The sequence below is a fragment of the Panulirus ornatus genome, chromosome 43 (assembly GCF_036320965.1).
Source record: "Panulirus ornatus isolate Po-2019 chromosome 43, ASM3632096v1, whole genome shotgun sequence".
NCBI lineage: Eukaryota > Metazoa > Arthropoda > Malacostraca > Decapoda > Palinuridae > Panulirus > Panulirus ornatus.
Window position 1 is genome coordinate 30,162,311 of NC_092266.1, and position 22,799 is coordinate 30,185,109.

Genomic DNA, 22,799 nt, shown 5'->3' on the forward strand with positions numbered 1-22,799 from the left:
ATGCACAAATCCTACTTTACACGCTAGTTGAAAAGATGGCGAGAAATATGAACAAATTCATGTATTGAGATGTAGACAACTGTTTCTACACGGACTTTAAACTCGTGCAGAGTTCAGACATGAGCGAGTTCGAACCCACCATCAGGGTAACCACAGCTTCGCCACACGCATTGATAAAAACGCCCTCAGTAGCCTCCCTATCCCTCTGTCATGGGTCATCGTGACCCACAGATTACACAGATACCCAGTATTGTCGTTCCACCCCTATGTAGCCAACCGCTGGTGGGAGGAGAAGGCCATCTCGCCACCAAATATGTATCTCAGTTACAGATACGAGATACAAACAGAAGTTTCAAAATTAGTTGCGGAAGATTATCTTGGGTATTGTGTTCATCCGATAAGATATACATACACAAGTTCCTGTTAATGTAGGTAAGGTAAAATGGGCCATCCCCAACGTTTACATCATTGCTCGCAGGGAGGAGTGTGTAGAAGTATGTGGTGCTTAATGTTATAACATATTTTATCGAAGAATATCGACCACAGAAAAAAAAAAAATCATTCTAAAATCCTACGAAATATGCAGATTTTATGTTAGGACATTAACAAAAGATTGGCTGTTATATATCTTGGTAGTAAACAGTACCATAGATTAAACTGTGTGATCACTTACGTTATTTAAAAATGGCGTCTTATGATGGAGGGGAGATAATACCGTCCATAAAGAAACCAAATGTCGACAATACAAGGATACGGCCGACACCCTACGAGACACCTGCTGGACATCTTAACAGTGACCCCGAAGCTCGTAGAAAGTCTTCTTGCTGCTCGAGCCTGTGTTATTACTTGTCATCCATCACCGTTGAGCCTGTGATCTTCCTCCAGATGGTGTCGTATGGGATGGAAGATGTCTCCAAGACCAACATGATTCTTGGAAAGACGTGCGCCATACAGCTGCATTACAGTCAGGACATATGTGACAACTTAAACACCGGCCAGTATCACAGAGAACAAGATACTGTTCAAAAGATAACCAATGATTACTCCTTGTACTGCAAGTGGATAGAATTACTCCCAGCCATCTTCACAACCATGTTACTCGGCGCCTGGAGTGACGCATACGGCCGAAAGCTTCCTCTAATGTTACCTCTGGTGGGATCGACGCTGAAAGCTCTGGGTCTGACGCTCAACGCCTATTGGTGGTCTATCCAGCCATTCTACATCCTACTGTCTTACATCCCTTACGGACTGACGGGGAATTTAATGGTGACTTTCATGGCCACATCTGCGTACGTTTGCGAAGATTCAGGTCAGCGCTCGAGGACGACGCGATTGTCGGTACTCATTCTAACGATGAATGTGTCTATTCCCCTCGGGTACGCTGTTGGAATGTATTTTTTCAAAACTGGAGGATACGTAACGATATTTGGGGCTGAATTTCTGTTTTGCTTGCTCTCTCTGTTGTATACTCTCGTGAGGATCAGGAACAAACCTCCGAAAAGAGAAGACTCGCAAGGACCAGAACCAGAGAGGTCAGGACTGTCTCTATCGCTGATGAAGAAGTCTTTGCTGGTTGTGTTCAAAGAACGAGAGAACAGGGACCGAGCACAGGTGTTAGGGCAGATCTCTTGCATTTGTCTCTACATGATCAACTTATGTAAGAACCAGTGGAACTCTTATCATTATTACTCAAATTATCAATCATGTTTGTATATTTACTCTCTCGGTAACGGACACTAGCAACGTTATGACTGACAATGAAATAGATTAGTCTATTCAGTGTGTGTGGAATGTATGGCGGTTGGGCAACTGTTCTTATCTATCAGTTTTACGGATTATTACAGGTGTTCTGTCGTTCATGTACGTGTACACCCGCAAGAAATTCCAGTGGGACTACTACGACTACACTGTGTGGTTTATCAGCAGTACACCGTCATCTCTGTTAGGTCGGTATATCTATTTCCTATGGGTTTGCTGAAAATGTTTCTGGTTTGTATCATTTGCCTTAATTATGAAACGATTGTGTTAAATTCTTTTAGGCAGTAATGAGTAGAATGATTAATATATTAATGAATGTGTAAAACTAATTTATGCTTGAGCAGGTTCGTGTGTGCTGTTGCCGTTGCTAAGCTTGTACTGGCGTCTGGAGGATAGTGTGATAGGCTTCATAGGTTCCACCACTCTGATGTTCTTCTGGGTGATGGTGGGCACCGCACCTGAACCCTGGGTTCTTTACCTCGGTGAGTTCATCTATTCTTTACCCTGGAATCCAAGGGCTAGAGTATTGAATTATGAAAATCAGTCATGTCAAGTAATTCATACACCTCTGTCGTACGGTGATGTTAAACATAAGAATGTTTCTCATTCAGTAGATATATAATTATTGGGTCTTTCTCCTGCAGCTCTGTTGCCCTTCGCTTGTTCCACTATGGTAAGTACTGCCTCGCGCAGCGCCCTCTCGAAGTTGGTGGCCTCGGACGAGCTCGGCTCGGTGTACTCCGTGGTCGGTATGGGCGAGGCTCTCTTCCCTGTCCTCTTCACTCCCTTCTACACGCTCATTTACAACAGCACCTTGGACGTCTTCCCGGGAACCATCTTTATCTTCACCTCCCTCATCATTCTCGTCATCTGCTTCATTCACGTGTAAGCACTTTTATGTTTTTCGTATGATGTGATTCCCAGCATGTTGAAGGCCCATTACTTAATATTGTATGAAATCTGTATTTTCTATATGTTTCTCCATATGTTCAAGGGAAGATTATTTAGATATGAGTCATGGGAACGAATATACTGCGCGACATTGCTTATGCCTCAATGAAATATTGTAAGGAGTTAAGAAAATATAGTTACTGATTCGTACAGAACAGGGAAGGAGTTCTACTCTTGTTGGTCCCCTATCTTGTGATTTTTGTCATAGAACTTTTTAAATTATGATGTTCACACTCACGATTTCATCACAATTTATTCTAGTCATCCACTTTAACATTAGAAAAATACTTTTAATATTTTCTCACAATTTACATGGTTAATTTCATGTTATGACTTGCTTACTCTATCTTTGCATCTTTTGAAGAACCTGTTGACACCATGCAACTAGTTTTAAATATTTTTAGTTGTGGTCAAGTTACCCCTTACTCTACTTTCTTCCATTTTCGAAAAACATATGGACATCATAACCTCCTACTGCGACTCGGTTAACTTAATTCTGGCCTCATCTTTGTTACCCTCCTCTGGACTTCATTCTCTTTGTATAATTAAGTGCGGCGAACAAACTTGAGAAGCATATTTTAGTTTTGACTCAGTATGGGAGTGAACGGTTCTGAATGTTTACTTATTCATCCATGTAAGTGAATTTGATTCTTAAATTTGCCAGCAGACAATTTACCTCCTTAGCTGTTCTCCGAAGATGGGGCTTTGGCCACAGGCTAAGAATGTTGTCTACTCCCAAGAAAATTCATACAATACATTGGATCGTCAAATTAGGGATATGGCCGCAGAAGATATTGACTAGGTAATAATGGAAAGTAGGCTGACGCACTAGACTTGATAGAGCAAAGTCTGTAAAGTATTTGCAAAGCAAATTGATCTCAATAGCTATTAATCTGATTTATTTCACTTGAATTTGTGCTTGACAGTACTGATAAGTGTGCCATTGTATAATTCATTGATTACATCCTGAATTTTTAACAGGTCCGTGTGTTACTTTTGCATACACTGATCTACTGTTATCAGCCTAGATATGAAAAGGGAAATAAGAATAGCATCAGTGAGATAATACAGACAGTACGTTGATAAGAAGTGATGTATGATAAAGTGAAGTCGGGGATTGGATGCACCTGACCATGGTATTTAGATAGGTAATGATTGTAGTAATAGAAATGATAATGCTTGACTTCCTGGTATTTCAGATGGATCTTAACAAGCTTTGAGCCCGCGAAGGCCACTAAGGCTGAGATTAGCAGGAGTGGAGCCACGTAGTCTTCTAAAAGTCGAGTATAAGCTTGAAGGTGGAGTGACTGATGGCAATCATCACCAAGCACTACGTCGACTTTATGCATCGCAGGCACGAGTGCATGATCACCATCCAGCATCACAACTACCATCCAGCATCCTCGCTGCTATATCTAACACCATCGCAAGACGAACTACCCGTCCAGCATTGTCTGGTTACCACCCTCACTTGATTCCATCGCAACTACCGCCATTACCACTACCGTATATACTGGCAACACTGGTATTGACATTACTACTACCATAATTACCGCCATCACCACAACAACAACAACTACGGTTATAAAGTCATGGTTACCTTCACCACCATTATCACTGCTACCACCGTCACGGCCACCAACCATCACCAAACACAACATGCAGCCATACAGGTTCCATATTATTCCCATGTATAAATACGTCAGGTATCGGCAGTTGGCCTAATAACGTCCATTTTTAGTTTTTTGTGAACCAGATGTATATATTCTAGTATAGTTTGTCGGATGTATTAAATGGTTACGTGTGTTCAGTATCAATAATGTTTAGCTCGTAATGTGATAATGTTATAACGTGTGCGAAAATGCTGTGCAACTGTTCTAGAGCATGGGGGCTATTATGAGTGACTTACCTCTATGAGTAACACCTGAATGAGTGACTCGCCCTTTATCAGGCATTTACGTTTATGATAGGCGTGCTTTTGTGACTTACTGACCTTTATGAGAGGCTTACTTTTGTGCCTGACTGACTTTTATGAGAGGCTTACTTTTGTGACTGACTGGCCTTTATGAGAGGCTTACTTTTGTGACTGACTGACCTTTATGAGAGGCTTACTTTTGTGACTGACTGGCCTTTATGAGAGGCTTACTTTTATGACTGACTGATCTTTATGAGAGGCTTACTTTTGTGACTAACTGACCTCAATGAGAGGCTTACTTTTGTGACTGACTGACCTCAATGAGAGGCTTACTTTTGTGACTGACTGACCTCAATGAGAGGCTTACTTTTGTGACTGACTGACCTCAATGAGAGGCTTACTTTTGTGACTGACTGACCTCAATGAGAGGCTTACTTTTATGACTGACTGACCTCAATGAGAGGCTTACTTTTATGACTGACTGACCTTTATGAGAGGCTTACTTTTGTGACTGACATTTATTAGACAACTATGAGAGGCTTACTTTTATGAGAGAAAGATTGTGATTGAGTTACCCTAATGAGAGGATTATTATCTTTGTGATTGACTTACCTTTATGAGAGGCTTATCTTTGTGATTGACTTATCTTTGTAAGACATAAACAGACAAAAAAAGAGAAAATCATGTCTAGGAAGGTTATGAACAAACGAGTGAACAAAGTATGGAGCAAGTCATTCGAGCTCAGTCGAATTATATTTCCTAACCTGCTGCATATGGGATTTTAAGACATTACATCGTACTAAAGACGTATTGAATATATTCGAAAATGAAAAAAAAAAGTCATCAGGAAAAGTAAACATATTAACAGAAAAAGAAAAATGAGAATAGGATAAACAAAATTAGATGAAGACAATTAGAGTAGACATAATATTGATTGAGAATATATACATATCTCGGTAATTTTATATGAATGAGCCTTGAATCGTCAGCTGATTTTGTTTACCTACTGAAGTGGTGGTTGTCACTTTCATAAGCAAGCGAACATTACCAGCGAACAGTTACGGTAGCGAGGAGATTGTTTAGGAACAAATCGTCGCCGGGAACGTAAACATAATTAGCGAACATCAAAGAAACATATCCCCATAATTCATATACTAATTTACTCGTTTGAAGCTAAGTGTTTCCTGTTAGGTTAAAGGTATAGTTAAGCATTTCATGGTTCTTATTGGTACTCATTAACAAAACAAAACGGTTGCTAGAGACCCAGTGAGAACAAATGTGGTCTTTTTTTGTCTTCCCGGCGCTACCACGCTAAAGCAAAGGGATAGTGATGCTGTTTCCTGTGGGATAGGGTAGCGCCAAGACTGGATGAAGGCTAGCAATGTATGAATATACTTGTATATGTCTGTGTATGTTTACGTTGATATGCATATATATATATATATATATATATATATATATATATATATATATATATATATATATATGGGCGTTTATGTGTACCTGAGGATGGACCATTCTTCGTTTGTTTTCTGGTACTACCTCGCTGACGCGGGAAACGACGATCAAGTATAATTAGATAATGGACTGAACTAGTAAAGTGGATGCGGCCTTTCTTCGTCTGCACCTGGCGCTTCTTCGCTAAAGCAGGAATTGGAGATCAATACTGAGGGATAATATATATATATATATATATATATATATATATATATATATATATATATATATATATATATATATGTGTGTGTGTGTGTGTGTATTTTCTTTTCTTTATTTTGCTTTGTCGCTGTCTCCCGGGTTAGCGAGGTAGCGCAAGGAAACAGACGAAAGAATGGCCCAACCCACCCACATACACATGTATATACATACACGTCCACACACGCAAATATACATACCTATACATCTCAACGCATACGTATATACATACACACACAGACATATACATATATACACACGCACACAATTCACACTGACACACTTTGAAAGTATGATACATAGTTAAATATGGAAGCTTGGAAATGTCATTTATTACAATTAAGAAATGGTCATCTATATGTCACAAATACAGTGTGGGGAGAGGAGTGCTATTGTATCTTGTAAGGTATATATCTCATGACTAGCTCATATATAAAGGACAAGTTACATTATATTACTTCATAAGAGGAATTTGAGTTCATAACCACCAGATTAAGACAACAAGGAAGTTATCTTTAGGAAATTGTTGGTTGCTTAAATTCTATCGCTCAAGATGTTTAACTAGAAAACAGTGAATGTGAATAATTTCGAGTTTTTTATAGCATTCCGGGCGTTGTCGTTATTAATAGTGTGCGCCAAAAATTGTTTGTGCATCGTTTGGACTTTTGTTCGCTAAATGTGTTTGTCACATTGAATATTCGCTGGAAATGTTTGCAACCTGGACATCGATGTGAGAATGTCAAAGGTGGACTGTGGGAAGAGCAGCTAATTTCTGTGAGAAGGCATTTTCTTCACGTTTGTCTTGTATTATTAGAGAGTAGTGCATGATATTGTCGTGTAGATGATCCATTCATAAAAGTGAAACTATAGTATCCTTGTTTATAAGGTAGATTATGTATTGAGGGCAAATATTCATGATTTATGTAGAACAAAGGACTGTGAATTTCGAGTTAAACTTTCGTCAAGATTTAGAGTGAAATATCCTCTTTATCTGTTACTATTTATGGCAGTAAAACTAGGATTGGTGGCTGAGTGCTTGATGTACCTGCTTGGTGACACTGAGGTCTTAGTTTTATTTCATAACTAGTTAAAGATAAGCAAGTCGTCCAGGGGATCTGTCCAGCGGCTGTAGATCGCTCTATGGTCCTGGGAAGGTATTATCGATATGTTCTTGGTGTCTGCTGAGGTCTGCTGGGTGTGCAGAACTCACAGGGAGTCAGGAAGGCTGCATTATTTAACTAGAAATCATCATTTCTTTGTCATAGTGGTCGAATGGACTTTGACCATGACTTGGGTGGTTCCACAGACCACTTGGGACCTGCTGATCGTTTTCCATTATTGTTATTTATTTTTTGACTGTGTGGTTTCATATCTTATGGATGATTCACTATATATGTTAATTACAGGCTAGGATTACATGCAGGAGAGATTCAGCTTTAAGTAAAACTTCTTTGGTAAATTTATTATATTTTACCCACAGCAAATGAGATTTCTGGCTTGTAATATGTATATCATGAAAGCCATTATGTCTACGTTTATTTTCATGTATCTGCCAATAGTGGGAAATATACCGTCTGGTTATGATGACATTATGGAAAATGTGCAGACGCACTTCCACAATTGATGATGGCTGATGAGTGGTTTTAATTGGAGTGTGGTTAGAATTACTGTCGTTATCATTGATTAGGAAGTAAAGAGGTTTGCCTTGGGACCAGTAGAAAAGCACAATATATGTATGAAAAACTGTGGTTGTTAAAGAAAAATTGCAATGCTGAGGTTATTGCTGAGGAGAGGGAAGAATGGATTTATTGTTTAGTTACCTTTGATTATCTCTGATTGGGTTTAGGGAGGTCTAACCCTGCCTAGATTGGTTACAGCTAAGTTGTTGAATGACATAGGAACAGATGAATCTCAGACCTTCAGCAGCCAATGCAAAGGATCGTGAAACATCACTTATGACCGTCCACCCGAATTTCAAACTTTTATGCATTCATATCTCAGTTGTATGCTGTGATATTAAATAGAGTGATATCATTTAGATGATTTTGGTACGTAGATCATAGTTTTTTATTAGGAAATGTTCAAGATTTATGTGATTGCTCTTTTAAAGCCAACATAGTTAGGGGTGTTCTCATGGGTCCACACATGTCTTCAGCCTCTCGTAATTACTTACTACAGAAATTCTCCCAATTTATGTGGTATTGCAAAGAATTCTCTCTTTATTTTTTTCATGGAGTTTATATGTTTTGAAATATTTTCCCAGGTGTCATTATCTTACAAGAGACTTTTGTTGTGGTAGGTCAGAGTATATAATTCACTATTTATTTATGAAATGAATTTTAACATTTAGAAGTAGTTGAGTGAAAGAAGCCATATATATGTAAAAATAAAAGAATTCTCTTATATGGGGCTTTTTGTATTCTAATATTTTGGATGCAAGTTGACCTTGCATTGAAAAGACAAATACAGTAATATATATTTAGTCAGCTGATATTACTGGTACACTTATAAGGTTAACTCAGATCTTTCTCTGTTGTTAATTGTATCCTCAGAAAAATGCAGGATAAGATGAGAGAGAGGCAGCAAACAGAGGCAAAGATGAGAAGGAAGAGGTGGCATGAATAAGAAGACAGAAAAGAAAAGAGCAGATTCTGGTATAAAGTGTCTGGAGTATCTTGATTTTAGACAATAACATATTTGTTGGTTTTGTTGTCTCTGTGCCTTTTGAAAATGGAAAATACCAAAAAAGACATAAATAAAGCTAATAAGAAGATACGAAGATGCATTGGTATTCTTCAAAAGGACCTCCCAGATATCTGTGTATCAGAAACACCAACCAAGGTAGGAGATATGGTAATAGTAATGTTCGTGAGATAATGATCTAATACAATGTAATTTACTGTTTTCATTAATTTGCATGTCATTAAAAGAACGGAATAAATGTGTAAAATAAATAGAAGTGAGTGAGATATGTAGTATGTCTAATACCTTTAAAAGTGAAAAGAATTCATTATGATTTTTATACTGTTACTTTAAAATCACAGTATTGAGCTTTCCACCAAGTTTTCACCAATAAATAATGCAACTTAACTGAATATTTATGCTTTTGATTCATATGGATTGTCTGAATTATAGTTGTCAGCCAGTGTCATATGGACGTTTTCCTATTGTGCATGATAGCCCTTGTAGAACCTTTCCCATGTGCCATGATCTCAGTACCTTTCCACAGCATCCCATATTGATAGACCACTCCCCTGCTTTATTCTTCCTCTGTGCTTTAATCCTTATTTTTTTTTTATCATATAGATGCATTCCTTTAGCAGTTTCCCCTCACATCTGCAGATATCACTCCTTTTGATTTTTGAGCCACTTCTTTGACTAGGGTTGGTATGACTAAAATTACTCCAATAAATTTGTTGTATAAATAAATGTTATATCAGAAAAAAAGTTAAATTACCATTTTTTAATGTCTAGTAAGTCCCTTATATAAAAGTACAAATTGATAAAATACTGTAATAATTTCTTATCAAAACCCAGTGAAAAGGATGTGAAATTGCATCATTCAGTTGATTTGAATTTACAGCTCTGTTTTGCACTGTGTAATATGAAAACTTTGTCAGGGATGCTTTATAACAGACACTATTTAATGCTGTCAAGGTAAGGTCACCTTCAGCAGGAGGAAAAAGTATATAATTGTTAGTGATTGTTGTACCAGTTTGATAGATTCACTTTCTTAAGAGCTATGAATATAAGGAAGGAGCAAGTTGTGTTTGTCATTATGTACGGTAGAAAAGAAATCTGCTGTGGAATGCAATTAGTAAGATTGATCATACCACAGCAAGTCAACTTAAGTTCATCATGAAGAACTGGTCTATGATATTAGATTTTTTGTTTTGGAAGAAAAAAGAATGACAAGATTGCTATATGGATAAGAAATTGCCTTTAAAAGAAAGGTTTAAGACTAGCTGGACTTAAGTGACTTGCTTTAGCTCCATATGAAATGGAAAAGGAGACAATTCTAGTCATCACATTGGAGTAATGGATGGAGCTGAAGGAATGTGTCAAAAACTGTTGAAGAAAAAAGAAATTTATATTAAGAAAAAACAAAAAATTAGTGTTGACAAGCATTTTTAGTGGGATGTAACCAGACTGCTTCTTGGGTTATACCATGAGTGGGGAGTCACCTTTGGCAATGCTGTATCATTGTTGATTGAGAAAGAGTACAGTTTCATCAGAAAACTACTTACTTCAGGGAAGTCCATCCAGAACTTTCAACTGAGTGTAGTGCAATTTTGGAACTTAAGGAGCCCCAGGATAGGGGTACTGGGGCTGTAGCCTTAGAATCCCTTTGTGACAGATGTCATGGTGTTATATGATAATATTGGCAATGATATTATAATTGATTGTGTAGCCTAGAGGTTAAGAGTGGAGTTCCAATATTGGCAATGATGTTTTAATTGATTGTGTAGCTTAGAGGTTAAGAGTGGAGTTCCTAAGAATTAAGACTATATTAGATAAGTTTTAGATTATGTTGATGAATGCTTTTTTGATTTTATAATTTCTTAAGTTTATCAGAGGAACCTATTTAAGATATAATTCCCAGCAAAAAGGTTCCCAGAGATTTTGTCCTTGGCATGGAGTGTAGATCAGGGTACATTTTAAGACTGCACATCCTTGTGGTGCTATACAGTTCTTTGTTTTGGGTACAAGTTTAGAAGGGTACAGGAAAGCTGTTTTACGTAATATCACTCCTACAGTACATATGCTATACTATGGACAAAGCCTTGGCCCTTTCCATTTACATTGTACAGTCCCTCGTATTCTTCTTCTCATGAAGTCATTGACACAAGTCTTTTGTAATCCAGTTTTACCATATTTAGGTCTTTTAATCACAATTGTTTTTACTTACCCTTATTTTACCACCCATTCCTCCTTGTTACCAACTTTTGCTGTTCAAGAAGGCTTGATGAGGTAGTTTGTGTAATTTTTTGTTGCTTTTCCTTGGTGCTCTATTCTCACCGCTTCTCCTCATATGTTGTTTCTCTGTGTGCAGAATGCATTATGGAGATTATTGCAGTGGGTATGTAGGCATGTATTCCTTCTTCCTTCAAGAGTGTACCTCCTTCAAATCTTATTATTTTGATAGCTCTTGTTCTGAATCTGTATGATCTGGGAACAAATGTGTTGAACTTGTAAACACAACCCATCATTCTGCTCTCACTTATCATCGTCATCATCATCATTGTCCAATAACTTTTCTGTTTCTTTATGTACTCTAATGTATAGTTTCCTTTCTACTCATTCAATTGAGGTAGTCATTGATGGAATGACTCACGTTTTATCCTGTCAACATAGTGTCCCTTAGGGTTCTGTCCTAGTGCTGCACTTTATTTTTTTTTTTGCCATAATGATCTGCTTTCCTTGAGTTCTAATTGTGTTTATTCCCATGCTGATGATTTCACTTTATGTACACACAGTTAGAAAAATATCTTGCAACTTTTTGTGTGAAACAGTATGACTCCATGGACAAAGGATTTTGAGAATGCCTGTTGGTTTTGCCCCACATTGCTTGCCCTCCTTTCATGATATTGTAATATATTGATTGCTAGCTAATTTCCTGCCATTTGCCATAATAAATGTTATATTATATTGATTGTATTTCAGTGGAATAAACTTTAAAGTGGGGCTACCATAATCATGATAAAGAATGTCTCGCATTCACGCTTACTAACCCTAACTAGACAATACAAGGTGATCATTTCAAACTTCTTTGAACCCATCTGGGAAGATAGATTTGTACCATGTGTACTTTATCTCACTCTCCACTCTTGACCTTATTACTCGTTCTTTTTCTTGAAATGAATGTTTTTTCTCTTAATTAGTAAATGTGCAGTGTAATGGAATGGGAAACCAGTAACCTCATTAAATTAAAAGTGCAAAAATGCAATTTCTCCCTGTGTATTTTGGGACCTTTCATAGTTCCTTGTTTGATTTTAGCAGATCATTCATGCAATAGCAGAATCAAGTTCGTTATAACCATAACCTCCCTTCTTTTCTGGAGAACACACAAAATTATCATTACAAAATCTGTTTCTTAAAGGTGAGGGGATTTTTTCTTTCAAGCAGCTATACTGTTTCGATGGGGGTTTCATTCATTCCATTATGGAGTATTGCTTGCATATCTGGGATGGCTCATCTTTCACCTCTGTTTTATCACCTCTCTTCATCCCTTCCTTTTTGTCCACAATGATATTGATGCTCTATCTCTATTCTAAAGGTATTATTTCAGCTACTGCTTCTGTGAACTTTCTTTGTATATGCCCAGCCAATAAGGCATGGACCAGTGGCACTTGGAGGGCTGCTGTTTCCAAGTTTCTAGGTGGAAACCAGCCGCAAAAGGGTTGACTGATATACCTCCTTCTTTTTCTTCAATAAGCAAAACTGGATTAATCTTCCTTCTTTTGTTTTTCCTTTTTTCTATATCCTTCCCACCCTTAAGAGTTGAGTCTGTAAACACCTTATGATCTTAAATCAATGTCTTCTACGTTCTTTTAGTTTACTCCTCATTTTCCTTTCGTATGTGATGGCCATGACTTGGGCATTTTTTTACCTGTGCCATGTGAGGTACTGTTAAAAATATACTTTCTCTTCATCTTTTCATTAACACCCACATACTACATGTTAGGTCTTTATATCCTATAATGCAACCTGATGATTACTGTACTTCTCTTTGTCATGCATACTTTATCTGTTGCTGACATGAAAACTCTTTAATGCCTTTGTGACTGAATGACATATTTCACTCAGTTGCTGAGCATTGTTTTACTTAGAATGTAAACATATTCAGAATTTAGTATAGAATTAACTTTCCTCCTGATCACTGCAGAATAGATTAAAGCATTAGAAAATCAGTACAGTGAAGATCAGATTTTCAGGGATTTTTTTTTTTCATATGCGTATATCGTAATTTACATTAGCACCATTGAATTACAGCCATTGTTAAAGTACTCCACAGCTCTGCATTCTTGTTTATATAGTGGGCCTTTGATTAAAACCATGTACCATCATGGAGTGCTTTCTTATATATGTAAGTGATTTGCTTGATTTGCTTAAAAAACATTTCTGTTTACAGCATATTTTCATTGGCAATGCTGGATTGACTACGAACGCTGATGAATCATCCCTTGTCGAACTGATCACATCAGTTGGACATGGACTTGAGGCTCTTACCTTGGTTCCAGGAAAACAATACAGCTTTGCCTCGTTCTCTTCACCTGACCAAGCTCGAACTGTGCTTTTAGCAGCCCATGGTCAGCTTGATGTACGAGGGTCTGCTTCTCCTGTATACATGGCTTATATTGATAAAGGTAATCATTGGTGTATATAAGTTATGATTAGTTTTGATTTCATAAGAAATCAGTCAAAAATTAGTGGAATCTAGTTCTCCAGTTTTGATAAGTCAGGTAGTTAAGAAAAACACACTGTTTTTAATTGTTGTCTTTGTGAGCAAATTCTTCATTTATCATCCACGCATGCAAATTTTTCATGAAATCTTTGAAGCCATATGGCTGACACTTGTAAGAGACAGGAGCATCATTTAATGCATGCAGAAGGAAAAAAAAACAGTTGTAATCTGCTAAAGCTATAACCCCTTCTCAGTCCATGACACAATGATGTTGCATTCCTTTGCTTCAGTTGTTAATGTTTTCAGTCTTTTCTTTTTGTTCTTTCAGTAAGAACGAACTCCATTTTAGTTGAAGCTAAACTGATTTATGGAAAAGTTTGTCAGTTCTTGAGAATTAGCTTCTCATTTCTGGAGATTCAGATATTCTTTTTTTTGCAAATATTTGTATGTATTGTGGTGATAATTATTAGTTTTGCATTCTGAAATGTTTGCACTTAGATGTGTCCTTTCTGTGTTTTAGGATGAATGATTGTATATGCCTCAGAAGTGTTGTTTATTATATTGGATTCATACTGTGGCGTACAAGGGAACGTGATTCACTGGTCATTCATTTCAGTATTTTAGTGCAAGTGTACTGATAACATTGCCTGGATTGCATGATTCATACCAGAGAATGATAATCTGAACTTGGATTACTCATTAAATGCATGCAATAACATCAGGTGTACTATTTTCTTTTTTAAAGTGAACATTGAACTGAAGGAGACATGATTTATGTCATGAATTTCTTTGTTTTATTAAAGAATAACTTCAGTGATTCCATTTACCTACCTAGTCAAAGGTATAAGGGTATGGGGATTCAGTTGATGCTTCAAGCAGTTCAGCACATCCCATGTCTTGCATAATATCTTCAACTTCAATGCATGGAGCATCACAGCACATCTAGATGTTTCTTTGTTGGAAGGATGGTGTATCATTTTGAAGTGTGTGAAGCTGCACAGCACATGCTGATGTGTCTGCCTGTACAGTATCTTTTTTTTTATGATGCATTGGGTGCATCACAGCACATGCTGATTTGTGTGTACTGGCACAATGTATCCTCCTGTGAAGTGTCAAGTGTACAGTATCCCCGTTTGTGATGTATCATGCAGCAGAGTGCATGCTGATGTGTCTTTGGCTGTGCAAGGCCTACATCTGTGATTTAGTAAGGCAAGCCTGCTCCTCAGAAATAAGGATTTTCTTGGAGATTATTTAAATTGCATCCCTCCCTTTTCTATGCTTTTTATATCTTTGGGCATCTCTCAACCATACATACTAATTACCTGCTGATACTTTTCATTTTGAGATGACACTCGATGTTTAGGTAGGCCTATATTAACTGTTTTCATGTATTATGTTATTTGTTAGCAACATTACTTGGAATCTTGTGCAGTCATAATGTAAGAACAAAGGAAACTTTTTGTTGATGAGGCTAGGTATTTTCAGTTGCATTTGCAATACTGATAGTCTACAGTATGGTTTTATATTCTTTGAAATCCAGTAAACTTGGCATGTTCCTTTTTTCTCTATCATTCATGCTTTCATTCGATTACTGTTGCCCCTTTTTGTACAGATTCCATCACATGCTGAAAAAAGCCTTGTTCATTAATGGTAATTTGTATTATTATTTTTTATTTTGCCAGGTGTTGGTGGTTGCCTATTTTTTCCTTTAGTTTTACTGATGCTACATCTATATAAGAATGCAAAATATATTTAACAAACTTGTCAAATATTGTCTCATGGCATTATATTTAAAAAGTGATGTGTGATAGACAGAAAAGTATATTCATATTAATGTTTGCTTTTCCAAATCCTCAGTACCAGCTGATCCATCACCAATTCAGTTCAAGTTTCCTCCAGGCTTGGTTGTGCTTGAAGATTTTATATCAGTAGAGGAGGAGATACAGCTAATGCACCTGATTGATTGGGGTGGTAATCCCTTTGATTCTACTGAAGGTATGTGCAAGATTCTTCTTAATCTCACCATCTTTGATAAAAGAAGTATATTTACCAGTAACATACTTGAACCGAGACAAATTAGAATTGATTAACCTTTGAGTACATGTCTTCATTGCCATGGAATTCCATGCTTCTGTCAGTGTGAATGCTAGAATGCATGCATGTGACAATATTACATAGGATCTTGATGTTCACCTTTATCTTTTCCTTAGATATGAATAAGAAAAATGACTTTAAGAAGAGTTGTTGCAGTCTGAGTTAAGGATGATTCCAGTTCTATCCATGTAAAGAGTATTATTCTATTTGGAGATGATGTTATTGATTAACATTCATCCCTTCGACTGTCCTTTAGTGATCACCTTTAGTTCTTACATTCATCAACCAGTGGTTTGTGTCCATTTGTCCGTTGGTATGTCCCTATATTTATCTGTATGTTTGTTACTTGTTCATATGTTTGTTTAAATCCACATGCAGATGATTAGTATCTAGTTTCCTACGTATTTTAAACCTGCTTGTGGTTTTAGGGCCATGGTGTTGCTAAGAGGGATTTTATTCATGAGAATATAAAGTCTGCAGTTGTTACTGAACACTGCCTTAAAGTCATACAGTAATACACATGCTAGGTTTGTCAGAGGTTAAGCATTGCCACATGGATTTGCATCACTGATATTTATTTACAAACTTTTGTTATTGATGACACTGTGTTCATAAAGAGTATAGTTATACTACTTTCTAGATTAATGATTCAAGACTTTTTATTCTTGATATTTACTTATATACTTACATATTTATGAAGGAGGGTGAATGTGTTGTAAATGAGATGTTTGAGGACAATATGTGGTGTGAGGTGGTTTGACCGAGTAAGTAATGAAAGGGTAAGAGAGATGTGTGGTTATAAAAAAGAGTGTGGTTGAGAGAGCAGAGGAGGGTGTTTTGAAATGATTTGGTCACATGGAGAGAATGAGTGAGGAAAGATTGACAAAGAGGATATATGTGTCAGAGGTGGAGGGAACAAGGAGAAGTGGGAGACCAAAGTGGAGATGGAAAGATGGAGTGAAAAAGATTTTGAGCAATCGGGGCCTGAACATGCAGGAGGGTGAAAGGCGTGCAAGGAAGAGAGTGAATTGGAACGATGTGGTATACCAGGGTCAACGTACTGTCAGTGGATTGAATCAGGGCATGTGAAGCATCTAGGGTAAACCATGGAAAGTTTTGTGGGGCCTGGATGTGGAAAGGGAGCTGTGGTTTTAGTGCATTATACATGACAGCTAGAGTCTGAGTGTGACAGAATGTGGCCTTTGTTGTCTTTTCCTAGTGCTACCTCGCGCGCATGTGGGGGAAGGGGGGTTGTCATTTCATGTGTGGCGGGGTGGCGATGGGAATGAATAGAGGCAGCAAGTATGAATTATGTACATGTGTATATGTGTATATGTCTGTATATGTATATGGTATACATTGAAATGTATTGGTATGTATGTGTGCGTGTGTGGACGTGTATGTATACACATGTGTATGTGGGTGGGTTGGGCCATTCTTTCGTCTGTTTCCTTGCACTACCTCGCTGACGTGGGAGACAGTGACAAGGTATAATAAATAATAAAAGTATTTTATGAATATTTAAAAGGTAGCACACTTTTGAATGCAAAGGTCATTGTGAGTAAAGTTCTTGAACTTGATTCTAGGAAGCATACTAAAACACCGTGAAGTTCGTCATTTTGGCTATGAGTTCAAGTACAGCAGCAACTCTGTCGACAAGGAACATCCTTTGGCTCAGGGGATACCATCTGCCTTGTCAACCATTGTTAAGCGAATTGTTAAGCAAGGTTGTATGCCAGTTGCTCCTGACCAGTTGACTGTCAATAGATACCTCCCAGGCCAGGGTAAATATTTCCTTTGATTTTGTCATGGTAAGACTTATGCTTCCATTATGGTGCATTGTGTTAGATGTAAATACAGGTAGAATTAAGATGACTATATATTTAATGTGAGTTCTAAGAATTCATTATACATGATTTACTCACATTCCATCATTGAGGGCTGTTGTGCAGACTCATGGCAAGTATGGTCACTTAACTATTACTCTTTGTGTATATTTTTTGAGCATGGTAAGTGACTTACAGGTAAAACAGCTCTCAGATCTTGTCTAAGAATGGCTTTGATATTCTCAATAGTGGTAATGTCTCTCAGGCTACCACAAGTGAGCAGTAACTCATAGTTAGATCCTCAACGAGTATGTGAACAAAGAATTTTCTGTATTACCCATGGCCAATATATATATATATATATATATATATATATATATATATATATATATATATATATATATATATATTTTTTTTTTTTCAAACTATTCGCCATTTCCCGCGTTAGCGAGGTAGCGTTAAGAACAGAGAACTGGGCCACTGAGGGAATATCCTCACCTGCCCCCTTCTCTGTTCCTTCTTTTGGAAAATTAAAAAAAATTGAGAGGGGAGGATTTCCAGCCCCCCGCTCCCTCCCCTTTTAGTCGCCTTCTACGACACGCAGGGAATACGTGGGAAGTATATATATATATATATATATATATATTTTTTTTTCATACTATTCGCCATTTCCTGCGATAGCAAGGTAGCGTTAAGAACAGAGGACTGGGCCTTTGAGGGAATATCCTCACCTGACCCTCTTCTCTGTTCCTTCTTTTGGAAAATTAAAAAAAAAAAACGAGAGGGGAGGATTTCCAGCCCCCCGCTCCCTTCCCTTTTAGTCGCCTTCTATGACACGCAGGGAACAGAGAATGAGGCCAGGTGAGGATATTCCCTCAGAGGCCCAGTCCTCTGTTCTTAACGCTACCTTGCTAACGCGGGAAATGGTGAATAATGGGGAGGTGACAACAAGTAGCGGTGATATATATATATTAACATAGGACTGAGCCTCAGAGGGAATATCCCCACTTGGCCCCTGTCTCTGTTCCTTTTTTTTCTTGGAAAAGTAAAAATGGTTCTCTCAGCAATGAAAAGTTACATTTGGTAAGGCTGTATCATTATAGATACTGTCCCATTGAAGAACTTCTCATTTCTCATTTCCTCACTACTGGAAGTAGTGGGACCTTGGAGCTGTAGGAGCTTCTAGAAAGAGGTCCTGGGCAGCACCAGGACCCTTTCTTATGTTACACTCTTTTTTTATTATGTACAACAAGACAATATGCCAACTGGGATAGGGTTGATTGCAAACTTATTCAAGGCATTGAGTGTTTGGAGTAATAGGTTCAGTTTAAATCAGTTTATTATTGAGAAGGGGGTGATTGTTCTTTTGAGTTATTTGACTAACCTTTGTATCTGGTCTGGTGCTTATCACCAATGTACAAGTCCATGGATCATACATTGTGCAAGTACAGAAAGAAGTTTTACAGTTTAAAACTGATTTTCTACTTTTAGATATAAAGTTATAAAGAAGTATTTTATTTTTCTACAGGTATACCACCCCATGTGGATACACACAGCTCATTCACAGACGAGATCTTGTCCTTGAGTATCGGTGGAGGTGTAAACATGGACTTTCGTTATGTAGCTGCTAACATTAGGGGAAGCAAAGACAAACCCCTTCACTATGTTGTACACCTGCCTCCGAGGTCACTGTGTGTAATGAGTGGACCAGCAAGGTAAGTGAATCAACATATAAATTTTGATAGCTTCACATTGGGCAACATTTTACCCAAATGTTTTCTGATTATTATTTCCTATATCCAAGCAGGGCTTATCTCATTGTCTCCTGCACTATTCTGATTGTGCTGTCATTTTTATCATTGTACTTAGATACACTTCACTAAAAAAGATTTGAAGGTGAATATATTAATCACGAGGTGATATGGGTTTTACTGTTACTATAAAATATTGGTTGAGGGGACTACAACAAGGTAGTAGCTCCAGAAACTTTAGGTTGTATCTTACGTGGAGGGCCAGACTACTTCCTGTGTCCTCTCTCCTTCCATGCTATTGTGTATCTTTTTAGAAATGCCATTAATGAATCTACGCCCTTGTAAGTTTTGACTCAAAGGGTCCAATGATGTGATGTCTATGTATGTATCTATTATCCTTAACTCTGTCCCAGTATACATAGGGAATATCATTTGCATACACTCTTACTAACACACTCCCTCACCTTATATCTAATGTTTTTCATTTTGTACACAAAGTTGATTCATAAAGTGAATTCTTTTCTGTCCTGTAGAGATACTAGATGTGAATGTACATCCTTTGTAAGTTTTGGCTCAATAACTCCATTAGCTTTAACTCCCAAAATACAGTAGGTGTAACAAGTGCTTATAGCCTCTCAGTCCATTTACACACTTCGTCACATATTGTGTTTTTACATTATAAACCGGATCATCTTGGAAGCTCCAGCTCCAGTCATACCTCCACCCATAAAGTCATGCAATCAAGAATCATTTCTCCCATATCCTCGTTGAAAGTACCACTAACCCAAAGTAGTTTCTTTGCCTTACTTGTCCATTTCATTCATGTTTTACCTCTCCTTGTATATTTAACTCTACTTTCATAAGTCTTCTTTGCGAGCTTATTATCTGCCATGCATCTTGTGTGGTCATATCATTTTAAAAGACTAACTTTCATCTGTCTTTCTAGTGATTCTTTACTCTGTTCTCTTGTTTCTAGCTACTGTAGATAATCCATCTCTTCTGGTCTTGTTTACCCTTATAGATGTAGGAAGATATAAGTTACACATTCATGCTGGCTTTTCTGGAAATGTATCCTTTTGTTATCATATGAAGTCATCCATCTTGAGGTCCAAATAGAAGGAAACTTCTTTTGCGTCTGGGTAGTCTTTTGTGGAGTACAATGGTAGGCCATGAAATTCAATATTATTAATTTATTACAATGAATAGAAAGCTTTAGATGGTTATATGTGGTATCCCTGGGGATAGGGGAGAAAGAATACTTCCCACGTATTCCCTGCGTGTCGTAGAAGGCGACTAAAAGGGGAGGGAGCAGGGGGCTGGAAATCCTCCCCTCTTGTTTTTTTTTTTTTTTTCTTTTAACTTTCCAAGAGAAGGATCAGTGAAGGTGGCCAGGTGAGGATATTCCCTCAGAGCCCCAGTCCTCTGTTCTTAACGCTACCTTGCTAATGCGGGAAATGGCAAATAGTTTGAAAGAAAAAGAAAGAAAATGTGGTTCCATTTAGATGATGGATTTCCTTTTCAGATATGAGTGGACTCATGGTATCTGTCCACGCATGACAGATGTGGTGCCAAGTAAGAGTGGTGCTACCGGGCTACAGATTTTGCCGCGCCAGGAACGGGTGTCATTTACCTTCAGAAAAATTCGCCATGGAGAATGCTTTTGCCAAAGTGCCAGTATCTGTGATTCTTATATTAAGAAGCAAAAGAGTGAGTATGAGGTTTATTGCACTTGAGATATCTTTTTGTATCTTTCCAGAAAAAAAGTTAACGCAACTCTGTCACCTACAGTGAACTTGCTTCTTTATTGAGACCTTCAGGTTCCAGAGTGTTCAAAGTAATCAAGAGGTTTGTATGAGATAAAATGAATTGGTTCAGTGCAGTTAACTGGGTCATTTTAGTGTATGGGGGATGACATACTATCATTGGGCTGAACCAAGGTATATGAAAGAACCAAAAGTCATCTGTAGCGCTTGGCTAAGGATAATGAGCTCTGGTTTTGATGCATTCTACAGGACTGCTAGATGTTGGATGTGAGCAGGTGAGGCTGTTGTGATGTGAGTACGTGGATATGGGTAAAAGTACAAAGCACTGTACCTTGAGGTGGATAGAAATGAAATGCAAAACCTTCTGACATAGCAGTCTTTGCCCTAACATACACTGACCTCTCCATCCACATGGCCCTGAGACCTTAGTGCCTTCTTCCACCCTGTGAGTCTCTTAAGTCCCAATGGTTCCATTTACTGCCATGTCTACTCTTAGGCAACTGTAGCACTCTGCATCTTCCAGCTCCTTCCCATTCATACTTATGCTTAGACCATTCTGTGTCAACCCTTTACTACACCTCATTTTCTTACTTGTGTGTACATTTATTCATAAGTTTCTCCTTTCACACACACTCTTAAACTCATGAGATTGATCCTGGGCATGGCATTTGGCTTACACCCTACCTAAGTGTTCATCATCCCTTTGGGAATGGTTGAAAAATGGTTTCGTGGCTTAGGCAGGGGTGTGTGTGTACATATATATTTAGAAGTAAAGACAAATTACATGTATACAGGGTTCTCCCCATAATGCACTAATAGTACTTGCTAGGTCTTGGAGTTTGTCTTAGGAGTCTGCCACGAGAACTTAGTCATTTGCACACAGCAACTCATTCACCATCAATCCTTCCCAGTGTACCATAAACCTGGCTCTCATTCACTATGCCTTGCAAAACATATTTTGAATTTCTCCTAAACTGTTATTTGTTGTGTAGATGAATGACTTTTATTGAATTGTTGTAACAGCATATTATGAAACTCGATGATCACCTTTATTGATCTCTATTTTAGCCTAATACTAAAAGGTCTCTTCTATCAAAATGGATATTTTTGTATTCCAGGCATATCACACAGTGAACGGAAAAGCTCTGCATCATCATCCGGTATGCCAGCAAATGATAGGATTGCTGCCAAGTTAGAAAAAGAACATGTACTACAAGTGTATGATCAAATAGCTGGGCACTTCAGTGTTACAAGACATAAACCATGGCCCCAAGTGTTAGAGGTGAGCTCCCACTGAGGTCTTATCTCCTCCATTGTATATCATATTGAGGTTTAGATAATGATAGCAGGATAGCAAGTCTTCCTCAGAGTTGTGGCAGGGTACTTCATATTGGCATACTAAGTTCCATAAAGTTATATATAGCCAAAGGTGTAAGAAGTGTGTGTGCAGCCACTTATAGGAGGATAAGTAGACAATGGCTGCTGAAACGAGATTTTGGGAGAAGCTGAATCATTCAGAAATGGTGATGAATGGAGACAAGAAAGGATAGAATGAACATATTCTTGAATAAAGAATTAAAAGAAATTTTGTTCAGATGAATGAAAAGAAAGCAAATTAGGATCTCGAAAGATAAGTAAAAC

At 37.7% G+C, this 22,799-nt stretch overlaps 2 protein-coding genes across 3 annotated transcripts in view; both read left to right on the forward strand.

Moving 5' to 3' along the window:
* On the forward strand, positions 1-8,722 carry LOC139762497 (proton-coupled folate transporter-like). Its single transcript, XM_071687461.1, has 5 exons — positions 1-1,657; positions 1,845-1,946; positions 2,103-2,240; positions 2,403-2,643; positions 3,909-8,722. The coding sequence occupies exons 1-5, from the start codon at positions 685-687 to the stop codon at positions 3,976-3,978; spliced, it is 1,524 nt and encodes a 507-aa protein (XP_071543562.1). The 5' UTR covers positions 1-684; the 3' UTR covers positions 3,979-8,722.
* Positions 7,037-22,799, forward strand: part of LOC139762495 (tRNA (carboxymethyluridine(34)-5-O)-methyltransferase alkbh8) — a 23,136-nt gene continuing 7,373 nt past the window's right edge. Inside the window, exons 1-8 of one of the 2 annotated variants that reach the window (XM_071687456.1) lie at positions 7,037-7,093; positions 8,872-9,160; positions 13,452-13,686; positions 15,582-15,719; positions 17,405-17,602; positions 19,173-19,359; positions 20,918-21,102; positions 22,277-22,440. In XM_071687456.1, the coding sequence (XP_071543557.1) occupies positions 9,050-9,160; positions 13,452-13,686; positions 15,582-15,719; positions 17,405-17,602; positions 19,173-19,359; positions 20,918-21,102; positions 22,277-22,440 (1,218 nt within the window). In that variant the 5' untranslated portion in view covers positions 7,037-7,093; positions 8,872-9,049. The remainder of the gene's footprint in view (positions 7,094-8,871; positions 9,161-13,451; positions 13,687-15,581; positions 15,720-17,404; positions 17,603-19,172; positions 19,360-20,917; positions 21,103-22,276; positions 22,441-22,799) is intronic. The other variant, XM_071687457.1, reaches the window with a different exon arrangement.

What these genes read in the sequence shown, in the direction of transcription:
- LOC139762497 (XM_071687461.1), top strand. Translation starts at nt 685, where the DNA reads ATGGCGTCTTATGATGGAGGGGAGATAATACCGTCCATAAAGAAACCA. An exon ending in ACCCTGGGTTCTTTACCTCG is followed by an intron (nt 2,241 to 2,402) that starts GTGAGTTCATCT and finishes TTTCTCCTGCAG; the next exon opens with CTCTGTTGCCCTTCGCTTGT. An exon ending in GTCATCTGCTTCATTCACGT is followed by an intron (nt 2,644 to 3,908) that starts GTAAGCACTTTT and finishes CTGGTATTTCAG; the next exon opens with ATGGATCTTAACAAGCTTTG.